This window comes from Danio rerio, chromosome 22 (genome assembly GCF_052040795.2).
Source record: "Danio rerio strain M-AB ecotype USA chromosome 22, GRCz13ab, whole genome shotgun sequence".
In the NCBI taxonomy this organism is placed as follows: Eukaryota; Metazoa; Chordata; class Actinopteri; order Cypriniformes; family Danionidae; genus Danio; species Danio rerio.
In genome coordinates this window covers 26933526-26955616 of record NC_141042.1, presented here as the reverse complement: position 1 = coordinate 26955616, position 22091 = coordinate 26933526, and the positions used below count along the sequence as shown (strand labels likewise).

The 22091-nt window shown below is 38.4% G+C and overlaps 3 protein-coding genes and 1 long non-coding RNA gene across 4 annotated transcripts; all 4 read right to left on the bottom strand.

The window, feature by feature from the left end:
• Positions 1–8087: 8087 nt before the first annotated feature.
• Positions 8088–9356, bottom strand: LOC147838528 (L-rhamnose-binding lectin ELEL-1-like). Its single transcript, XM_087304472.1, has 6 exons — positions 9305–9356; positions 9093–9152; positions 8854–8901; positions 8607–8739; positions 8428–8531; positions 8088–8354 (listed from the first exon to the last, which is right to left on the bottom strand). The coding sequence occupies exons 1-6, from the start codon at positions 9330–9332 to the stop codon at positions 8341–8343; spliced, it is 387 nt and encodes a 128-aa protein (XP_087160598.1). The 5' UTR covers positions 9333–9356; the 3' UTR covers positions 8088–8340.
• Positions 9357–13848: 4492 nt separating this feature from the next.
• Positions 13849–15116, bottom strand: si:dkeyp-98a7.7. The gene is made up of 6 exons (XM_087304470.1): positions 15065–15116; positions 14857–14916; positions 14618–14665; positions 14369–14501; positions 14190–14293; positions 13849–14116 (listed from the first exon to the last, which is right to left on the bottom strand). Exons 1-6 carry the CDS (start codon positions 15090–15092, stop codon positions 14103–14105), a joined length of 387 nt encoding a protein of 128 aa, XP_087160596.1. The 5' UTR covers positions 15093–15116; the 3' UTR covers positions 13849–14102.
• Positions 15117–17673: 2557 nt separating this feature from the next.
• On the bottom strand, positions 17674–18136 carry LOC147838527 (uncharacterized). Its single transcript, XR_015522192.1, has 2 exons — positions 18020–18136; positions 17674–17942 (listed from the first exon to the last, which is right to left on the bottom strand). It is a non-coding gene; the product is annotated as an uncharacterized LOC147838527 (long non-coding RNA).
• Positions 18137–19482: 1346 nt separating this feature from the next.
• On the bottom strand, positions 19483–20727 carry si:ch211-250e5.3. The gene is given in 7 exon segments (NM_001160365.3): positions 19483–19741; positions 19815–19918; positions 19991–20109; positions 20111–20124; positions 20225–20272; positions 20464–20523; positions 20676–20727. Coding segments are annotated over 7 exon segments (387 nt in total). The 5' UTR covers positions 20704–20727; the 3' UTR covers positions 19483–19727.
• Positions 20728–22091: the final 1364 nt, after the last annotated feature.

Here is a 22091-nt window from a genome sequence, read left to right as displayed (position 1 = left end):
CCGTACCCCTCCCAATCAACGAGATATTGGAGTTGACCGCCCCGGCGTCTGGATCTCAGGATCTCGTGGATCTGGTAAGCCTCTTCGCCATCGATCATGAGTGGCGGGGGACCCTGTTCACCGGCTGCCACCTCCCTATCCGTCTCGGCTGGACCAGCAGCAGGCTTGAGCAGAGAGACGTGGAAAGTTGGGGAAATACGAAAATGATTAGGGAGTGTCAGTCTGAACGAAACAGGAGATATTTGTCTTTCTATCTGGAAAGGACCCACGTACCTGGGACTGAGTTTCTTGCAGGGCAGCTTGAGGCGTAAGTCGCGGGTGGAAAGCCATACCCATTGTCCTGGGGAATACATGGGACCAGGACGTCGGTGTCGATCGGCTTGTTCCTTGAAACGCCTTATGGCGTGAGAGAGGTGAGTATGAGCTGCGTTCCAGACCTCTTCGCAGTTTTTAAACCAGGTATCCACCGCAGGGAGTTCAGAGGTCTCGCCGGACCAGGGAAAGAGCGGAGGTTGGAAGCCCAGCACGCATTGAAATGGGGTTAATCCAGTAGATGCTTTTCTGAGGGAGTTCTGAGCATATTCTGCCCACATCAAAAATTTGGCCCATTCGTTCTGGGTCGAGTGACAATACGTGCGGAGGAATCGACCGATCTCTTGGTTCAAGCGCTCTGTCTGCCCGTTGGATTGGGGATGATAGCCGGATGTTAGGCTGACGTTGATTTGGAGATTTTTGAAGAATGCTGACCAGAGTCGGGATGTAAACTGGGGACCTCTATCCGATACGATGTCTTCGGGGAGACCATAGTACCGAAACACACACTCGCAGAGTAACTCAGCCGTTTCCATGGCTGTGGGCAGTTTGGAAATGGGAATAAGGCGGCAGGATTTCGAAAATCGGTCCACTACTGTGAGGATGGTGGTTTTGCCCTGAGATATGGGTAAATCGGTGATGAAATCTATAGCGATGTGTGACCAAGGACGGTGTGGCACCTCCAGGGGTTGGAGTAATCCAGCTGGACGGTGACGGGAGTGTTTGGACATCTGACAGGGTGAGCATTTGTTAATGAAGTTGATTACATTCTTGTGTATGGATGACCACCAGTAGCTGGATTGAATCATTTGCACAGTGGCTGTGCTGCCTGGGTGACCGGAACTGGGGTGGTCATGTACCTCGGAGATGAGTCTTTCTCGAAGCGACGAGGGAACAAAGATTTTATTCTCCGGACAGGGCTGCTGAGAAGGATTACTTTCGGCGGCTTGGAGGATCTCCTGATCTATATCCCACTGGATGGGAGCGACAATTAGAGGACTTTTGATTATGGGCTCGTCAGGGATTTCAGAGGTCTCATCGTCTGAGAGGCGGGACAGAGCATCTGCTTTGATGTTTTTCGAACCAGGGATATAGGTGACTTGGAAGTCAAATCGTGTGAAAAACAGCGCCCATCTTGCCTGTCTAGGATTCAGACGTTTACAAGACCGGATGTATTCTAGGTTCTTGTGATCAGTGATGACGATGAAAGGGTGTTTTGCACCCTCAAGCCAGTGTCTCCATTCCTCTAGCGCAGCTTTCATGGCGAGGAGTTCTCGGTTTCCCACATCGTAGTTCCGTTCAGCGGAGTTAAGCTTGCGAGAATAGAAGGCACAGGGATGGAGCTTCTTATTCACTAGGGATCGCTGGGACAGGATGGCTCCAATTCCAGTGTTTGACGCGTCAATTTCGACGACAAAGGGTTGTTCGGGATCAGGATGACGCAGAATGGGTGCACTGGAGAAGCGAGTCTTTAGCTGGGTGAATGCTCGGACAGCGTCGGGGTTCCATTTAAGGCGAGCATTGTTGGCTTTGACCATGGCGGTCAGTGGGGCAGCGACTGAACTGAAGTTCAGTATGAAGCGCCTGTAGAAGTTAGCAAAGCCCAGGAATCGTTGTAGTTGCCTGATGGTTTCGGGTTGCGGCCATTGTGTCACAGAGTCAACCTTTTGCTGGTCCATGGCCACGCCTTCTGGACTGATAATGTAGCCAAGGAATGAGATGCAGGTCTGGTGGAATTCGCACTTGGAGCTTTTTGCATACAGCTGGTTTTTAATGAGACGTTTGAGCACTGCCCGAACGTGCTGGATATGCTCAGATAGCGAATTGGAATAGACCAGGATGTCGTCAATATATACTATGACCCATTTGTTGAGCATGTCTCTAAATATCTCATTTACAAATGCCTGGAACACGGAAGGACTGTTTGCTAGGCCTAAGGGCATAACGAGATATTCATAGTGGCCGTCAATTGTAGAGAACCCGGTTTTCCACTCGTCTCCCTGTCGTATGCGGATGAGGTTATAGGCACTACGGAGGTCCAACTTAGTGAAATACTGGGCGGATCGGAGTTGTTCAAGGGCGGCAGGAACCAATGGTAATGGGTAGCGGTATTTGACTGTGATCTCATTCAATCCTCGGTAATCGATGCAAGGGCGTAAGCTGCCATCCTTCTTCCTGACGAAGAAAAACCCTGCTGAAGCGGGAGAAGTAGATGGTCGAATAAATCCTTTTTCTAGCTCCTCAGAGATGTACTTCTTCATAGCCTCAGTTTCAGGTTGTGAGAGAGGGAATATGCGACCACGAGGGGGCGTGGTGCCGGGTAGCAGCTCAATGGCACAGTCATTCTCACGATGAGGAGGGAGCTTAGTAGCCTTCTGCTTATTGAATGCTTCAATTAGATCGTGATAAGCATCAGGAACATGATGGAGTTCAGAGTCTTCGGTCTTGTTGATTGTGTTGATCTGGATAGGGGAAACAGGATGCAGGCATTGGGTAAAGCATTGATTGCTCCATTTTATGATCTCACCAGTTCTCCAAGAGACTTGAGGGTCATGCTGTTGTAGCCATGGTAACCCGAGAATCACAGAGTGTTTAGGGGAGTTGATGGCAAGAAGGGAAATTTCTTCTTCATGAAGAGAGCCTGTTTGAAGCAAGACTGGCAGGGTCTGGAATTTTATACGTCCTTCTCCCAAAGGTCGCCCATCTACAGCAGTGATGGCTATGGAGGAATCACAGGAGGTTAGAGGAATGGAGTGAGTGGTGGCAAACGTGTAATCGATAAAGTTACCAGCGGCTCCTGAATCGATCATGGCCATAGTCTCAATCTCGTTTCCATCATTTCTCAAAGTGACAGGCAGATTCACAACATTATTAGTGGTAGTGAACATAGTGGTTGCACTCACCGAGAGGGTTTTAGGGAGAGGCTTGTTGGGACATACAACCTTCGTATGACCTGGAAGTCCGCAGTAAATGCACAAGTGATTTCTTCTCCGTCGTTCTCGCTCTTCTGGGTTCAGACGGGTTCTACCCAATTGCATGGGTTCAGCGAAGGTTTCAGGGGATACAGGACTGGAAGCAGTTGAGCAGAGCGGATTGCGAGTGCGGAGGAGAGTGTCTAACCTTATGGAAAGCTCGATTAGTTGATCCAGAGTTTTCCCATCGTCACGACATGCCATCTCTCGCTGCAATTCTGGCTTTAGAGCCCTTCTGTAGAGCGTGACGAGCGGATCATCAGCCCAGCCAGTTTGCGCTGCCAAGGTGCGGAACTGCAGAGCGAACTCAGCTGCGGAGCGATCTCCCTGTTGGATACACAGTAGCTCCTCGCCAGCGTTACGACCACCCTCCGGATGATCGAACACAGTGCAGAAACGTTTGAGAAAGTCATTAAACGAGGGAAATATCGGGGTACTGTCTGGCCAAACTGCAGTAGCCCAGTCTAGCGCTTTCCCAGTGAGCAGTGAGCACACAAAAGCAATTTTCCCGTTCTCGTCCTTAAACAGATGGGGCTGTTGGGCGATAAACAGTTTGCATTGCAATAGAAAGCCTTTACATTTTGCTGGGTTACCTGAGAACTTGTCAGGAAAAGCCAATCGAACTCCGGAAGTCATCGGGGGTTGTGCAACAACAAGTGGACTTGGAGGGTAGTTGGCGGTGGGTTGCGCAGTGGCAGCAGCTTGCAGGTTTTGAAGGGATTTCACCAGTTCATCTGTTAACTGAGTTAGGTGTGTTAGTTGTTGTTGGTGTGTTGACAATACCTGAGCTTGTGTGGTGACTTCGTGAGACAAAACCTGGATGGCTGCGGGATCCGTGTTGGGCGAAGTCTTCTGTAACGGGGAGACTGACACGGAGGGATCCATTTTGCAGTATTTATTAAGTCACACTTAAACATCAACACCTCGCACGGTTGTGCGAACATACCACATACAACTCAACGATGATTAGCAGATAACAGAGGCAGAGTGATTACCAGGCTTGAGTCAAGGGCAGGCAGCGTGGTTCAGAGTCCGTAATACAGGCTTTAGTCAGGGGCAGGCAGTGAGAATCAGTGTCCGTGTAATCAGGCTTTAGGTCAAGGGCAGGCAGAAGACAGAGCAGAGTCGAGGAACGGGCTGAAGTGGTAAACGGGAGATCAGGCAGGATAGAACGCTCATAAATGCTGGCCGGGGCTAAACAAGACTTCGCAATGGAGTGTGTGTGTGAGCTGCTTATAAGTGGTACGTGGGTCATTAGTGAGATGGATAACAGGTGTGCTGGGATCTGAGTGAGAAGGATGACGTAATGGTTAGAAGTCCGGAGATGGTGACCTCTGCTGGTCAGCGAGGGGAATGACTGGGACCGACTCGGTGACAAATACTTGTGCTAGGCCTACAGCTTTGACTTAATTCAGTGAAGCAGTTGTAGCCTTTATTTATTTAAATATTAGACTAAATGAACAAAACTTGAGCTACCATTTTTAAGAACTTTATTAATTAGATTGACTAAAATCAGATTGCGACAAACAATTCAGATGACAAAACATGACTACAATAGCCAATTTGCTTTAAGAATGAATGTTTTAAAATTAATTTTCTGAAATCAAAACTAAAAATTGAAAACAGTTAAAAAATATTAAATGGCATTTTGTTTTTGGCATTTGGACAAAAATACAGATTTAAACACACTAACCAATATTGAATATTTTACCAGCAATAACGAGACTATTTGGGATTAATTTGAAGTAGGGATGATCAAAATAATAGATTAACCGTTAACCGAACGGGTGCGTTTGTAACCGATTAATGATATCAGTTAAACGATTAAAAACATTCTTTTATACATTTTTAGAGTAGCTGCATAAGGGGCTGATCGAATGCGTTTGTTTGCGTTAAGAGGGGCATCTTTTAAATGGTTTAATAAAAGCTGCAGGTGTTTTGCACGTGGCTCATCCCAGAGCAGCAGTTTGTGTTGTCAAGACAACTACAGAGAACTTTTAAAGAGCTTGGATTATTTAAGTGGAAAATAACTTAGGGCAGGCCTATTTATTTTATTCATTTTATTTAGTTTATTCTGTTCTTCTGTGTTATTAGAAAAACTGCAGGTGCATGAATATGCTCTGTTATGTTCTGTTACTAATATGCTAGCATGTTAAAATAAATTAGTATTTTAAAATGCAATATTTAATGTGTCAGACACAAAATAGACACATACATTTAAAAAAGTTTTTTTTTTTTTATAGTAATCTGACCACGAGCGGCGGTTGTCTGCTAGCAAAATTAACCGAAATGAGCATCCCTAATTTGGAGCATACAGAGGACTGAGAAACACACCTCACCTTAAAATAAAAGTGGAAGTAAAAGCAGCCCACCATTGATTTTTTGCCAAATGAATCTTCACTCCAAAGATGAAGATTCAAACCTTTTTTTTTTTACTGTGTTCAACAGAAGAAACTTGAAAGGTTCAAAACCACTTGTGGGCGATTAAACTTTCACTTTGGGGTTAATAGTCTTTTAACTTTTGCTTGGAAATCACAAGTCAGCAGCAGGGGGCAGCATTTTAAAAATATGTTTAAAGACTTGACACAAGGTGTTACATAACTCAGGAATCCTCCTGGGGTTAGATTATCAAAAGTTTTTAAAAAGAGAAAGAAAAAGAAAAAGACTAGATTTGCCAGTAGATTTGGTTAATTTCTCTTGTGGTTTCAGATAATTGACCAAGACAGTTAACTAGTCACAAACAAACTGTTGTAAAAGCAGACTGCTACACTTAACCACTACTTTTCCAAAAGTTTTACAAATTGTATACCAGAATTCAGTTAACAAACTAATATGGGGAGAAAAAAGGGTGAAAATCCGTTTAAGTCACCTTAAATAGCATTTATTGATTGTAAACTCACAACACAGAAGGATAACAGGATTAACCATGAAAAGAAACAGTGCTTTTATTGGTTAATATGGATGCCATTTTTAAACTACAGTAATAGGCAGCATAGTTATGCTTCAACAAACTGCTTTTTTGGGATTTAGTTCTAATAAAACCCATGTGTAGTCTTCATAAAATATTTTTGTCCAACTGATGTGGAGTTGCTTACAAAAACAGTGTAAATCCAAAAGATCAGCCCCTACGACCTGCAGGTGAAACAAAGAGAAACACAATAGATATTGAAATCACTCGTGCAACCTGATTGCTCTGAACAATAACTTACGCCTGCAGCAGTATTTGACTCTCAGTTATTTGTTTGTGCCGATACAAGGATCAGACAATCTGGTGTTGGCAGCTGGGACAGTGCAGCGCTTGATCCCATATAGCTACGCCATTCAATTGACAAGTCATGAAACCCATTTGCTTAACTGGCCTTGATTCTGTTTGTTCTAGTTGTACATTAAATGTTCATAAACTGGCCCATTAGCAATTCACAAAAACATGCAAACAATTGATTTACCAGCTTTCTGATAGTGTCAGTACAAAATGTTCTATAAATAATACTGGAGCATTAACTTGAGAACCTTTCCAGAGTTTGCGAAGGGTCTCAATATCTGCAATCATATTTGAAGACCATGAATATGGAATGGATGGGAAAAAATGGTGAATGTATTCCTTACTGATTCATATTTTTAGGCCGCTGGTGTGAGTGGTACAGAGCGATGCCTGTGCACCACACCGTCTTCATTAGTTTGTGCGAATCTCTGGACACTAGAAATTAAATAGGCCTATTGAATGTGTGGCTCCAGCGATCGATTATTTTCCTAAAATATAACTTAATCGTTCAAATAGGAGTTAAGGTTATTATTAGTGCTTTCGGTTTTAAACCTACACCACAGGCTAATCCTTGTGGTTGGCTATAAGCTTTGACCAAATCAAATTCAGTGAAGTAGCCTGTATTTATTTACAAAATGTTGGTTTGAATCAACAAATCTAGCTAGGTTTTGTAAAGAAGCCATATAAATTCAATTTAGTTCATTAAAATCAGAATTGTGACAAACCATTCAGATGAATAAATAGACAAGTTAACCTTAAGAACGGTTTTAAGACTGACGTCAAAAACACTGAAAAAAAAGGGGAATAAATTAATGTTTAACATGATCATGTTTCTACAAAAAAAAAAAACTATTGCAAAAAGCTAAAATTCAGTTGCACAAACCACAACATTTTAAGCTTAAAAACAACCCAAGCAACACAAATAATTGTACCAGCATCAAAAATACCATTTGGATTATGTTGGTTACAGAAACACATCTCACCTTAAAACAAGTCCAACTGAATGTTGATTTATTATTTGACTAGAAGGATTGATCAACCAAAACTTAAGATTGTCAATTTACTCAATCCTTGATTTGAACCTCATTTTACTTTAAAACAGAATTTTAAGGTTTAAATTCACCTGAAGGTGAACAAACTTTTAGTTTGGGAAGAATAATCCCTCTATTTGCTAGTAGGTCAGATGTCAATATTATGGTGCAGCATTTTAAATGCTGCTTAAGATTCGACTCAAGCCAATGAATTAAATTCAGCCAATGGATTTGGTTGGTTTCTAATGTGGTTTAAGATATATGGTCAATACAATTACCAAACCCCTAACAGTAAGACATATAGACATAATTTATTTTATCAGGACAGTTTAGGTAGCCACTAACAAACTACAGTCAAACGCAAATTGCTTCTCTCTTCCACAATGTTCTCACATATTACATCAGTTTTACAAATTATGATGCCTGTATTCAGTCAGGATACTACCAATAAGAGGAGGGCAAAAAGGGAGAAGGAGGAAAAAAAACAAACAAAAAAAAAAAAACACAAGCCACGTTCTGAAGGGCGTTTATTTCATGAAAACTCCCAACACAACATATGGACGACAGGATTAACTAGGAAAAGAAACTCTTATAGATGCCATTATAAACAACAGTAATAGTCAATGTAGTCACACTTCAACTAAAACATGTTTGTGGGAATTATTGTAATAAAACCCATGATTGATCTTCATATGTGAAGCATTAAAGGTTTCTTTTTTGGTCCAGCCAATGTTGAGATGCTGACAAATCCAGATCCACAAGATCAGCCCCTACGACCTGCAAGACAGAAACAAGCACATCAGTTATTAAAATCACTTGTGCAGCTTGGTTGCTCTGAACAATAACTTACGCCTGCAGCAGTATTTGACTCTCAGGTACTTGTATGTGCCGACACAAGGATCAGAGAACACACTGTTGGTGGCTGGTACAGAGCAGCGCTTTCTCCAGTTACAGCTACAGCACAGAAAGGACAAGTCATGAAACCCATTTGATTAACTGGCCTTGTTTGTTAAGTTGTAAACATTATACCGTCTTGCCACAATGAAGACAGCGTTTGGTGTATAGCAGTGGGTGTTTCGGAGCTGCCCATATGGACGGTTGCGGCAGCTTCTTCTTTCTGTACGTCCATAGTTTGCTGCAAGGATCTTAATCCTAGTATGATCTACATGGAGACAGAAGCAAATGGTGGGGCATTTGAGAATTAAAAAAAAAAAAAAAAAAAAAAAGCAGCATTATAGAACAAAGTTTAATGGATTGTGCCACTTGAACACTTTACCTGGACAGGACAGATCCAGGACAGAGTGCTCACACGCAGTTGCTATGTCTGCAAAATGATAGGGTCTCACTTTAATGTCCAAATAGGAACTTAAACTGGTAGACTTCAGTCATAAGAGCGAATGACCAATAAGGTGTTAAATAGTTGCTACATTACGAACTAAGAAAGACCAAGTGTTTAAAGTTCCTTTGAGAATTACACGAACTAATAAATAACTTGGGAAGTGATAGGACACTCACCAGTAGACCTCTTACAGTAATCATCTGCAGATATCAGCAGGATGGAGTTCAGAAACACCACTGAAAAACAAGAAAACTGATGAACACACGTGCACTGCTAATCTCACACAGATTCACATTATTAGCTGCACATGACATAATCCAGTAAGAAACTTCACACATCATCAAAACTACATATAAATGTTCATTGCGATATTCAACAAGAAACTCACAGGTAAACAATAAACTGAGAGAGCGCATGATTCTGCTGCCGCCCACAACGGTGGTCTTTACTGATTCATATTTATAGGCCGCTGGTGTGAGTGGTAATGAGCGACACCTGTGCACCACACCGCTCCGCCGAGGACAACAGGAGGAGCCCAAACCCAACTCTAAACAGCAAAATAGTTTGAAACATTCGGGAGGGAAAATCCATCTGTGCTGCTTTGGTTTTTCAGATGTTAAAATTATCTTGGACTTTGTGAATTTCAGCTCCACCAACTGCTCTAAATTCAGCCTAAAATGTACCATTTGCTTCATTTGTGCTAGTTTGGGACAGTGAAAGATTCATTTGTGCTGCTTCTCTTTTCACAATATTAGACAATGACTTTGAATTGATGAATAACGTCTCCAGTCGCCTCTCCAAATACTCTTGTTTATTGTGTTTTGTATAGTTTTATAAATGAAATAATATTCAATTTAAGTTTTTGGGGTCTCTTAGCCCACCAAGGTCCAAATTCATCCCAACTAGTCTTGTTTGTTGGTTTCATTTGTGCTGCTTCTGTTACATGAATATGATTATTTGCACACGTTCAATGACCTTTTTCCCTTTCAAACACTTGATGCATGTCTTAATAAACTATTAACTTGAAGAGCAGATGTGATTTACCTGAAGTGTGTCTCTCGCACATTTATTTATTTTTTTAAATACATCTTTTCAGCAGAGATGTAAAAAGCTGAAGGCTGTCCATCATTTTGACAGATTTCCCAGAGGGTGATCAGCATCCAAATACTCTATATTTAAATAATAATCTTTCGTTTATGCTGGATAACTCACAAGATCAATAAAAACTGTAAGTGGTTTGCCTATACAGAGAAAACCTCTCACATCCCAGCACAGTCGCTTTACTTCCAATTTCACAATCATGCACTCATTTACTGGTGTTATTGCTGCCGAGAGTACCCAACTTCATTATTTTGTGTGAGTCTCAGGACACTAGAAATGAAATGGGCCTATTTTATCATTGCGACTTCAGCAATTGATTTTCATCCTAAAATATAATTTAATCATTCAATTAAGAGTATAGATTATTATCCACATTTTCTGTTTTAAACTTACAGCACAGGCTAATACTTGTGCTAGGCCTACAGCTTTGACTTAATTCAGTGAAGCAGTTGTAGCCTTTATTCATTTAAATATTAGACTAAATGAACAAAACTTGAGCTACCATTTTTAAGAACTTTAATAATTAGATTGACTAAAATCAGATTGTGACAAACAATTCAGATGACAAAACATGACTACAATAGCCAATTTGCTTTAAGAATGAATGTTTTAAAATTAATTTTCTGAAATCAAAACTAAAAATTGAAAACAGTAAAAAAATATTAAATGGTATTTTGTTTTTGGCATTTGGACAAAAATACAGATTTAAACACTTACACTAACCAATATTGAATATTTTACCAGCAATAACGAGACTATTTGGGATTAATTTGAAGTAGGGATGATCAAAATAATAGATTAACCGTTAACCGAACGGGTGCGTTTGTAACTGATTAATGATATCAGTTAAACGATTAAAAACATTCTTTTATACATTTTTAGTTTGGCTGCATAAGGGGCCGATCAAATGCGTTTGTTTGCGTTAAGAGGGGCATCTTTTAAATGGTTTACTAAAAGCCGCAGGTGTTTTGCTTGTGGCTCATCCCAGAGCAGCAGTTTGTGTTGTCAAGACAACTACAGAGAACTTTTAAAGAGCTTGGATTATTTAAGTGGAAAATAACTTAGGGCAGGCCTATTTATTTTATTCATTTTATTTAGTTTATTCTGTTCTTCTGTGTTATTAGAAAAACTGCAGGTGCATGAATATGCTCTGTTATGTTCTGTTACTAATATGCTAGCATGTTAAAATAAATTAGTATTTTAAAATGCAATATTTAATGTGTCAGACACAAAATAGACACATACATTTAAAAAAGTTTTTTTTTTTTTATAGTAATCTGACCACGAGCGGCGGTTGTCTGTTAGCAAAATTAACCGAAATGAGCATCCCTAATTTGGAGCATACAGAGGACTGAGAAACACACCTCACCTTAAAATACAAGTGGAAGTAAAAGCAGCCCACCATTGATTTTTTGCCTAATGAATCTTCACTCCAAAGATGAAGATTCAAACCTTTTTTTTTTTTACTGTGTTCAACAGAAGAAACTTGAAAGGTTCAAAACCACTTGTGGGCGATTAAACTTCCACTTTGGGGTTAATAGTCTTTTAACTTTTGCTTGGAAATCACAAGTCAGCAGCAGGGGGCAGCATTTTAAAAAGATGTTTAAAGACTTGACACAAGATGTTACATAACTCAGGAATCCTCCTGGGGTTAGATTATCAAAAGTTTTTAAAAAGAGAAAGAAAAAGAAAAAGACTAGATTTGCCAGTAGATTTGGTTAATTTCTCTTGTGGTTTCAGATAATTGACCAAGACAGTTAACTAGTCACAAACAAACTGTTGTAAAAGCAGACTGCTACACTTAACCACTACTTTTCCAAAAGTTTTACAAATTGTATACCAGAATTCAGTTAACAAACTAATATGGGGAGAAAAAAGGCTGAAAATCCGTTTAAGTCACCTTAAATAGCATTTATTGATTGTAAACTCACAACACAGAAGGATAACAGGATTAACCATGAAAAGAAACAGTGCTTTTATTGGTTAATATGGATGCTATTTTTAAACTACAGTAATATGCAGCATAGTTATGCTTCAACAAACTGCTTTTTTGGGATTTAGTTCTAATAAAACCCATATAATAAAACCCTTCATAAAATATTTTTGTCCAACTGATGTGGAGTTGCTTACAAAAATAGTGTAAATCCAAAAGATCAGCCCCTACAACCTGCAGGTGAAACAAAGAGAAACACATTAAATATTGAAATCACTCGTGCAACCTGATTGCTCTGAACAATAACTTACGCCTGCAGCAGTATTTGACTCTCAGGTACTTGTTTGTGCCGATACAAGGATCAGACAATCTGGTGTTGGCAGCTGGGACAGTGCATCGCTTGATCCCATATAGCTACGCCATTCAATGGACAAGTCATGAAACCCATTTGCTTAACTGGCCTTGATTCTGTTTGTTCTAGTTGTACATTAAATGTTCATAAACTGGCCCATTAGCAATTCACAAAACATGCAAACAATTGATTTACCAGCTTTCTGATAGTGTCAGTACAAAATGTTCTATAAATAATACTGGAGCATTAACTTGAGAACCTTTCCAGAGTTTGCGAAGGGTCTCAATATCTGCAATCATATTTGAAAACCATGAATATGGAATGGATGGGAAAAAATGGTGAATGTATTCCTTACTGATTCATATTTATAGGCCGCTGGTGTGAGTGGTACAGAGCGATGCCTGTGCACCACACCGTCTTCTTTAGTTTGTGCGAATCTCTGGACACTAGAAATTAAATAGGCCTATTGTATGTGTGGCTCCAGCGATCGATTATTTTCCTAAAATATAACTTAATCGTTCAAATAGGAGTAAAGTTTATTATTAGTGCTTTCAGTTTTAAACCTACACCACAGACTAATCCTTGTGGTTGGCTATAAGCTTTAACCAAATCAAATTCAGTGAAGTAGCCTGTATTTATTTACAAAATGTTGGTTTGAATCAACAAATCTAGCTAGGTTTTGTAAAGAAGCCATATAAATTCAATTTAGTTCATTAAAATCAGAATTGTGACAAACCATTCAGATGAATAAATAGACAAGTTAACCTTAAGAACAGTTTTAAGACTGACGTCAAAAACACTGAAAAAAAGGGGGAATAAATTAATGTTTAACATGATCTTGTTTCTACAAAAAAAAAAAAAAAACTATTGCAAAAAGCTAAAATTCAGTTGCACAAACCACAACATTTTAAGCTTAAAAACAACCCAAGCAACACAAATAATTGTACCAGCATCAAAAATACCATTTGGATTATGTTGGTTACAGAAACACATCTCACCTTAAAACAAGTCCAACTGAATGTTGATTTATTATTTGACTAGAAGGATTGATCAACCAAAACTTAAGATTGTCAATATACTCAACCCTTGATTTGAACCTCATTTTACTTTAAAACAGAATTTTAAGGTTTAAATTCACCTGAAGGTGAACAAACTTTTAGTTTGGGAAGAATAATCCCTCTATTTGCTAGTAGGTCAGATGTCAATATTATGGTGCAGCATTTTAAATGCTGCTTAAGATTCGACTCATGCCAATGAATTAAATTCAGCCAATGGATTTGGTTGGTTTCTAATGTGGTTTAAGATATTAAGTCAATACAATTACCAAACCCCTAACAGTAAGACACATGCACATCATTTATTTTATCAGGACAGTTTAGGTAGCCACTAACAAACTACAGTAAAACGCAAATTGCTTCTCTCTTCCACAATGTTCTCACATATTACATCAGTTTTACAAATTATGATGCCTGTATTCAGTCAGGATACTACCAATAAGAGGGCAAAAAGGGAAAAAAAAAAAAAAAAAAAAAAAAAAAAACACAAGTCACATTCTGAAGGGCGTTTATTTCATGAAAACTCCCAACACAACATATGGACGACAGGATTAACTAGGAAAAGAAACTCTTTTAGATGCCATTATAAACAACAGTAATAGTCAATGTAGTCACACTTCAACTAAAACATGTTTGTGGGAATTATTGTAATAAAACCCATGATTGATCTTCATATGTGAAGCATTAAAGGTTTCTTTTTTGGTCCAGCCAATGTTGAGATGCTGACAAATCCAGATCCACAAGATCAGCCCCTACGACCTGCAAGACAGAAACAAGCACATCAGTTATTAAAATCACTTGTGCAGCTTGGTTGCTCTGAACAATAACTTACGCCTGCAGCAGTATTTGACTCTCAGGTACTTGTATGTGCCGACACATGGATCAGAGAACACACTGTTGGTGGCTGGTACAGAGCAGCGCTTTCTCCAGTTACAGCTACAGCACAGAAAGGACAAGTCATGAAACCCATTTGATTAACTGGCCTTGTTTGTTAAGTTGTAAACATTATACCGTCTTGCCACAATGAAGACAGCGTTTGGTGTATAGCAGTGGGTGTTTCGGAGCTGCCCATATGGACGGTTGCGGCAGCTTCTTCTTTCTGTACGTCCATAGTTTGCTGCAAGGATCTTAATCCTAGTATGATCTACATGGAGACAGAAGCAAATGGTGGGGCATTTGAGAATTTTAAAAAAAAAAAAAAAAAAAAAAAGCAGCATTATAGAACAAAGTTTAATGGATTGTGCCACTTGAACACTTTACCTGGACAGGACAGATCCAGGACAGAGTGCTCACACGCAGTTGCTATGTCTGCAAAATGATAGGGTCTCACTTTAATGTCCAAATAGGAACTTAAACTGGTAGACTTCAGTCATAAGAGCGAATGACCAATAAGGTGTTAAATAGTTGCTACATTACGAACTAAGAAAGACCAAGTGTTTAAAGTTCCTTTGAGAATTACACGAACTAATAAATAACTTGGGAAGTGATAGGACACTCACCAGTAGACCTCTTACAGTAATCATCTGCAGATATCAGCAGGATGGAGTTCAGAAACACCACTGAAAAACAAGAAAACTGATGAACACACGTGCACTGCTAATCTCACACAGATTCACATTATTAGCTGCACATGACATAATCCAGTAAGAAACTTCACACATCATCAAAACTACATATAAATGTTCATTGCGATATTCAACAAGAAACAGGTAAACAATAAACTGAGAGAGCGCATGATTCTGCTGCCGCCCACAACGGTGCTTGTAGTCTTTACTGATTCATATTTATAGGCCGCTGGTGTGAGTGGTAATGAGCGACACCTGTGCACCACACCGCTCCGCCGAGGACAACAGGAGGAGCCCAAACCCAACTCTAAACAGCAAAATAGTTTGAAACATTCGGGAGGGAAAATCCATCTGTGCTGCTTTGGTTTTTCAGATGTTAAAATTATCTTGGACTTTGTGAATTTCAGCTCCACCAACTGCTCTAAATTCAGCCTAAAATGTACCATTTGCTTCATTTGTGCTAGTTTGGGACAGTGAAAGATTCATTTGTGCTGCTTCTCTTTTCACAATATTAGACAATGACTTTGAATTGATGAATAACGTCTCCAGTCGCCTCTCCAAATACTCTTGTTTATTGTGTTTTGTATAGTTTTATAAATGAAATAATATTCAATTTAAGTTTTTGGGGTCTCTTAGCCCACCAAGGTCCAAATTCATCCCAACTAGTCTTGTTTGTTGGTTTCATTTGTGCTGCTTCTGTTACATGAATATGATTATTTGCACACGTTCAATGACCTTTTTCCCTTTCAAACACTTGATGCATGTCTTAATAAACTATTAACTTGAAGAGCAGATGTGATTTACCTGAAGTGTGTCTCTCGCACATTTATTTATTTTTTTAAATACATCTTTTCAGCAGAGATGTAAAAAGCTGAAGGCTGTCCATCATTTTGACAGATTTCCCAGAGGGTGATCAGCATCCAAATACTCTATATTTAAATAATAATCTTTCGTTTATGCTGGATAACTCACAAGATCAATAAAAACTGTAAGTGGTTTGCCTATACAGAGAAAACCTCTCACATCCCAGCACAGTCGCTTTACTTCCAATTTCACAATCATGCACTCATTTACTGGTGTTATTGCTGCCGAGAGTACCCAACTTCATTATTTTGTGTGAGTCTCAGGACACTAGAAATGAAATGGGCCTATTTTATCATTGCGACTTCAGCAATTGATTTTCATCCTAAAATATAATTTAATCATTCAATTAAGAGTATAGATTATTATCCACATTTTCTGTTTTAAACTTACAGCACAGGCTAATACTTGTGCTAGGCCTAAAGCTTTGACTTAATTCAGTGAAGCAGTTGTAGCCTTTATTCATTTAAATATTAGACTAAATGAACAAATCTTGAGCTACCATTTTTAAGAACTTTATTAATTAGATTGACTAAAATCAGATTGTGACAAACATTTCAGATGACAAAACATGACTACAATAGCCAATTTGCTTTAAGAATGAATGTTTTAAAATTAATTTTCTGAAATCAAAACTAAAAATTGAAAACAGTAAAAAAATATTAAATGGCATTTTGTTTTTGGCATTTGGACAAAAATACAGATTTAAACACTTACACTAACCAATATTGAATATTTTACCAGCAATAACGAGACTATTTGGGATTAATTTGAAGTAGGGATGATCAAAATAATAGATTAACCGTTAACCGAACGGGTGCGTTTGTAACCGATTAATGATATCAGTTAAACGATTAAAAACATTCTTTTATACATTTTTAGTTTGGCTGCATAAGGGGCCGATCAAATGCGTTTGTTTGCGTTAAAAGGGGCATCTTTTAAATGGTTTACTAAAAGCCGCAGGTGTTTTGCACGTGGCTCATCCCAGAGCAGCAGTTTGTGTTGTCAAGACAACTACAGAGAACTTTTAAAGAGCTTGGATTATTTAAGTGGAAAATAACTTAGGGCAGGCCTATTTATTTTATTCATTTTATTTAGTTTATTCTGTTCTTCTGTGTTATTAGAAAAACTGCAGGTGCATGAATATGCTCTGTTATGTTCTGTTACTAATATGCTAGCATGTTAAAATAAATTAGAATTTTAAAATGCAATATTTAATGTGTCAGACACAAAATAGACACATACATTTAAAAAAGTTTTTTTTTTTTTTTATAGTAATCTGACCACGAGCGGCGGTTGTCTGTTAGCAAAATTAACCAAAATGAGCATCCCTAATTTGGAGCATACAGAGGACTGAGAAACACACCTCACCTTAAAATAAAAGTGGAAGTAAAAGCAGCCCACCATTGATTTTTTGCCAAATGAATCTTCACTCCAAAGATGAAGATTCAAACCTTTTTTTTTTACTGTGTTCAACAGAAGAAACTTGAAAGGTTCAAAACCACTTGTGGGCGATTAAACTTCCACTTTGGGGTGAATAGTCTTTTAACTTTTGCTTGGAAATCACAAGTCAGCAGCAGGGGGCAGCATTTTAAAAAGATGTTTAAAGACTTGACACAAGGTGTTACGTAACTCAGAAATCCTCCTGGGGTTAGATTATCAAAAGTTTTTAAAAAGAGAAAGAAAAAGAAAAAGACTAGATTTGCCAGTAGATTTGGTTAATTTCTCTTGTGGTTTCAGATAATTGACCAAGACAGTTAACTAGTCACAAACAAACTGTTGTAAAAGCAGACTGCTACACTTAACCACTACTTTTCCAAAAGTTTTACAAATTGTATACCAGAATTCAGTTAACAAACTAAAATGGGGAGAAAAAAGGCTGAAAATCCATTTAAGTCACCTTAAATAGCATTTATTGATTGAAAACTCACAGAAGGATAACAGGATTAACCATGAAAAGAAACAGTGCTTTTATTGGTTAATATGGATGCTATTTTTAAACTACAGTAATATGCAGCATAGTTATGCTTCAACAAACTGCTTTTTTTGGGATTTAGTTCTAATAAAACCCATGTTTAGTCTTCATAAAATATTTTTGTCCAACTGATGTGGAGTTGCTTACAAAAATAGTGTAAATCCAAAAGATCAGCCCCTACGACCTGCAGGTGAAACAAAGAGAAACACAATAAATATTGAAATCACTCGTGCAACCTGATTGCTCTGAACAATAACTTACGCCTGCAGCAGTATTTGACTCTCAGGTACTTGTTTGTGCCGATACAAGGATCAGACAATCTGGTGTTGGCAGCTGGGACAGTGCAGCGATTGATCCCATATAGCTACGCCATTCAATGGACAAGTCATGAAACCCATTTGCTTAACTGGCCTTGATTCAGTTTTTTCTAGTTGTACATTAAATGTTCATAAACTGGCCCATTAGCAATTCACAAAACATGCAAACAATTGATTTACCAGCTTTCAGATAGTGTCAGTACAAAATGTTCTATAAATAATACTGGAGCATTAACTTGAGAACCTTTCCAGAGTTTGCGAAGGGTCTCAATATCTGCAATCATATTTGAAGACCATGAATATGGAATGGATGGGAAAAAATGGTGAATGTATTCCTTACTGATTCATATTTATAGGCCGCTGGTGTGAGTGGTACAGAGCGATGCCTGTGCACCACACCGTCTTCATTAGTTTGTGCGAATCTCTGGACACTAGAAATTAAATAGGCCTATTGTATGTGTAGCTCCAGCGATCGATTATTTCCTAAAATATAACTTAATCGTTCAAATAGGAGTAAAAGTTATTAGTACTTTCAGTTTTAAACCTACACCACAGGCTAATCCTTGTGGTTGGCTGGAAGCGTTTGACCAAATCAAATTCAGTGAAGTAGCCTGTATTTATTTACAAAATGTTGGTTTGAATCAACAAATCTAGCTAGGTTTTGTAAAGAAGCCATATAAATTTAATTTAGTTCATTAAAATCAGAATTGTAGCAAAAAAAAAAAACTATTGCAAAAAGCTAAAATTCAGTTGCACAAACCACAACATTTTAAGCTTAAAAACAACCCAAGCAACACAAATAATTGTACCAGCATCAAAAATACCATTTGGAGCATGTTGGTTACAGAAACACATCTCACCTTAAAACAAGTCCAACTAAATGTTGATTTATTATTTGACTAGAATGATTGATCAACCAAAACTCAAGATTGTCAATTTACTCGACCCTTGATTTGAACCTCATTTGACTTGGTTTAAAACAGAATTTTAAGGTTAAAATTCACCTGAAGGTGAACAAACTTTTAGTTTGGGAAGAATAATCCCTCTATTTGCTAGTAGGTCAGATGTCAATATTATGGTGCAGCATTTAAAACGCTGCTTAAGATTCGACTCAAGCCAATGAATTAAATTCAGCCAATGGATTTGGTTGGTTTCTAATGTGGTTTAAGATATTAAGTCTATACAATTACCAAACCCCTAACAGTAAGACACATGCACATTATCAGTTATTTTATCAGGACAGTTTAGGTAGCCACTAATAAACTACAGTAACACACAAATTGCTACTCTTTTCCACCATGTTTTCAGATATTACAACAGTTTTACAAATTATAATGCCTATATTCAGTCAGGATACTACCAATAAGAGGGCAAAAAGGGAGAAAAGAAAAAAAAAAAAAAACAAGCCACGTTCTGAAGGGCGTTTATTTCATGAAAACTCCCAACACAACATATGGACGACAGGATTAACTAGGAAAAGAAACTCATAGATGCCATTATAAACTACAGTAAGCCAATGTTGTCACGCTTCAACTAAAACAAGTTTTTGGGAATTATTTTAATAAAACCCATGATTGATCTTCATATGTGAAGCATTAAAGGTTTCTTTTTGGTCCAGCCAATGTTGAGATGACAAATCCAGATCCACAAGATTAGCCCCTACGACCTGCAAGGCAGAAACAAGCACATCAGTTATTAAAATCACTTGTGCAGCTTGGTTGCTCTGAACAAGAACTTACGCCTGCAGCAGTATTTGACTCTCAGGTACTTGTATGTGCCGACACAAGGATCAGAGAACACACTGTTGGTGGCTGGTACAGAGCAGCGCTTTCTCCAGTTACAGCTACAGCACAGAAAGGACAAGTCATGAAACCCATTTGATTAACTGGCCTTGTTTAAGTTGTAAACATTATACCGTCTTCCCACTATGAAGACAGCGTTTGGTGTATAGCAGTGGGTGTCTCGGAGCTGCCCATATGGACGGTTGCGGCAGCTTCTTCTTTCTGTACGTCCATAGTTTGCAGCAAGGATCTTAAATCACAGTATGATCTACATGGAGACAGAAGCAAATGGTGGGGCATTTGAGAATTAAAACCGCAGCATTATAGAACAAACAAGTTTAATGGATTGTGCCACTTGAACACTTTACCTGGACAGGACAGATCCAGGACAGAGTGCTCACACGCAGTTGCTATGTCTGCAAAATGATGGGGTCTCACTTTAATGCCCAAATAGGAACTTAAACTGGTAGACTTCAGTCATAAGAGCAAATGACCAATAAGGTGTTAAATAGTTGCTACATTACGAACTAAGAAAAACTAAGTGTTTAAAGTTCCTTTGAGAATTACACAAACTAATAAATAACTTGGGAAGTGATATGACACTCACCAGTAGACCTCTTACAGTAATCATCTGCAGATATCAGCAGGATGGAGTTCAGAAACACCACTGAAAAACAAGAAAACTGATGAACACACGTGCACTGCTAATCTCACACAGATTCACATTATTAGCTGCACATGACATAATCCAGTAAGAAACTTCACACATCACCAAAACAACATATAAATGTTCATTGCGCTATTCAACAAGAAACTCACAGGTAAACAATAAACTGAGAGAGCGCATGATTCTGCTGCCGCCCACAACGGTGCTTGTAGTCTTTACTGATTCATATTTATAGGCCGCTGGTGTGAGTGGTAATGAGCGACACCTGTGCACCACACCGCTCCGCCGAGGACAACAGGAGGAGCCCAAACCCAACTCTAAACAGCAAAATAGTTTGAAACATTCGGGAGGGAAAATCCATCTGTGCTGCTTTGGTTTTTCAGATGTTAAAATAATGTTGGACTTTGTGATTTGTTTTTCAGCTCCACCAACTGCTCTAAATTCAGCCTAAAATGTACCGTTTGCTTCATTTGTGCTAGTTTGGGACAGTGAAAGATTCATTTGTGCTGCTTCTCTTTTCACAATATTAGACAATGACTTTGAATTGATGAATAACGTCTCCAGTCGCCTCTCCAAATACTCTTGTTTATTGTGTTTTGTATAGTTTTATAAATTAAATAATATTCAATTTATGTTTTTGGGGTCTCTTAGCCCACCAAGGTCCAAATTCATCCCAACTAGTCTTGTTTGTTGGTTTCATTTGTGCTGCTTCTGTTACATAAATATGATTATTTGCACACGTTCAATGACCTTTTTTCCCTTTCAAACACTTGATGCATGTCTTAATAAACTATTAACTTGAAGAGCAGATGTGATTTACCTGAAGTGTGTCTCTCGCACATTTATTTACTTTTTTTAAATACATCTTTTCAGCAGAGATGTAAAAAGCTGAAGGCTGTCCATCATTTTGACAGATTTCCCAGAGGGTGATCGGCATCCAAATACTCTATATTTAAATAATAATCTTTTGTTTATGCTGGATAACTCACAAGATCAATAAAAACTGTAATATACTATACCTTATATAATATACTTTAAATATACTTTTTTTTTTTTTTTACTTTTAATCTGCACTGCGGCAACTTCCTCCTGCTGTTTCCTTAACCTGCAAGTCTTAGTTTTACAAATTATAAAGAATGTCTGCTTCTCAAGCTCTATGAGGGGTGTCAGTCATGTATTTTAAGATGCACTCGGTCAGAAGACAATCACATGAGATATCATGGCATTGTGTTTTTGATTGTCAGCATTATGTAGGCTTATAGTGACACTAATATTTAAACAATATGGTTATAATGATATTTATACATGATCCAAACTAGTGTGCAACTTTAGCAACTTTTTTTTACATTTAGTTTTGGAGTTCGGGCCCAAACAAATATTTGTTGCATTTTTCAATTGTTTAAGTTCATTTGATTGACAATGTAAAATCTTTTAATCGTCGTTTGATGTTTCATTGTTGAGTTAAACATTTTTTAAGGGTCTCTTATACGTTGCTTTTATTATTAATCTGTATTTTATTAATCAACATTAACTGTGTGCGTCAGCAGGCAGTTTTTGTTATGTTCATT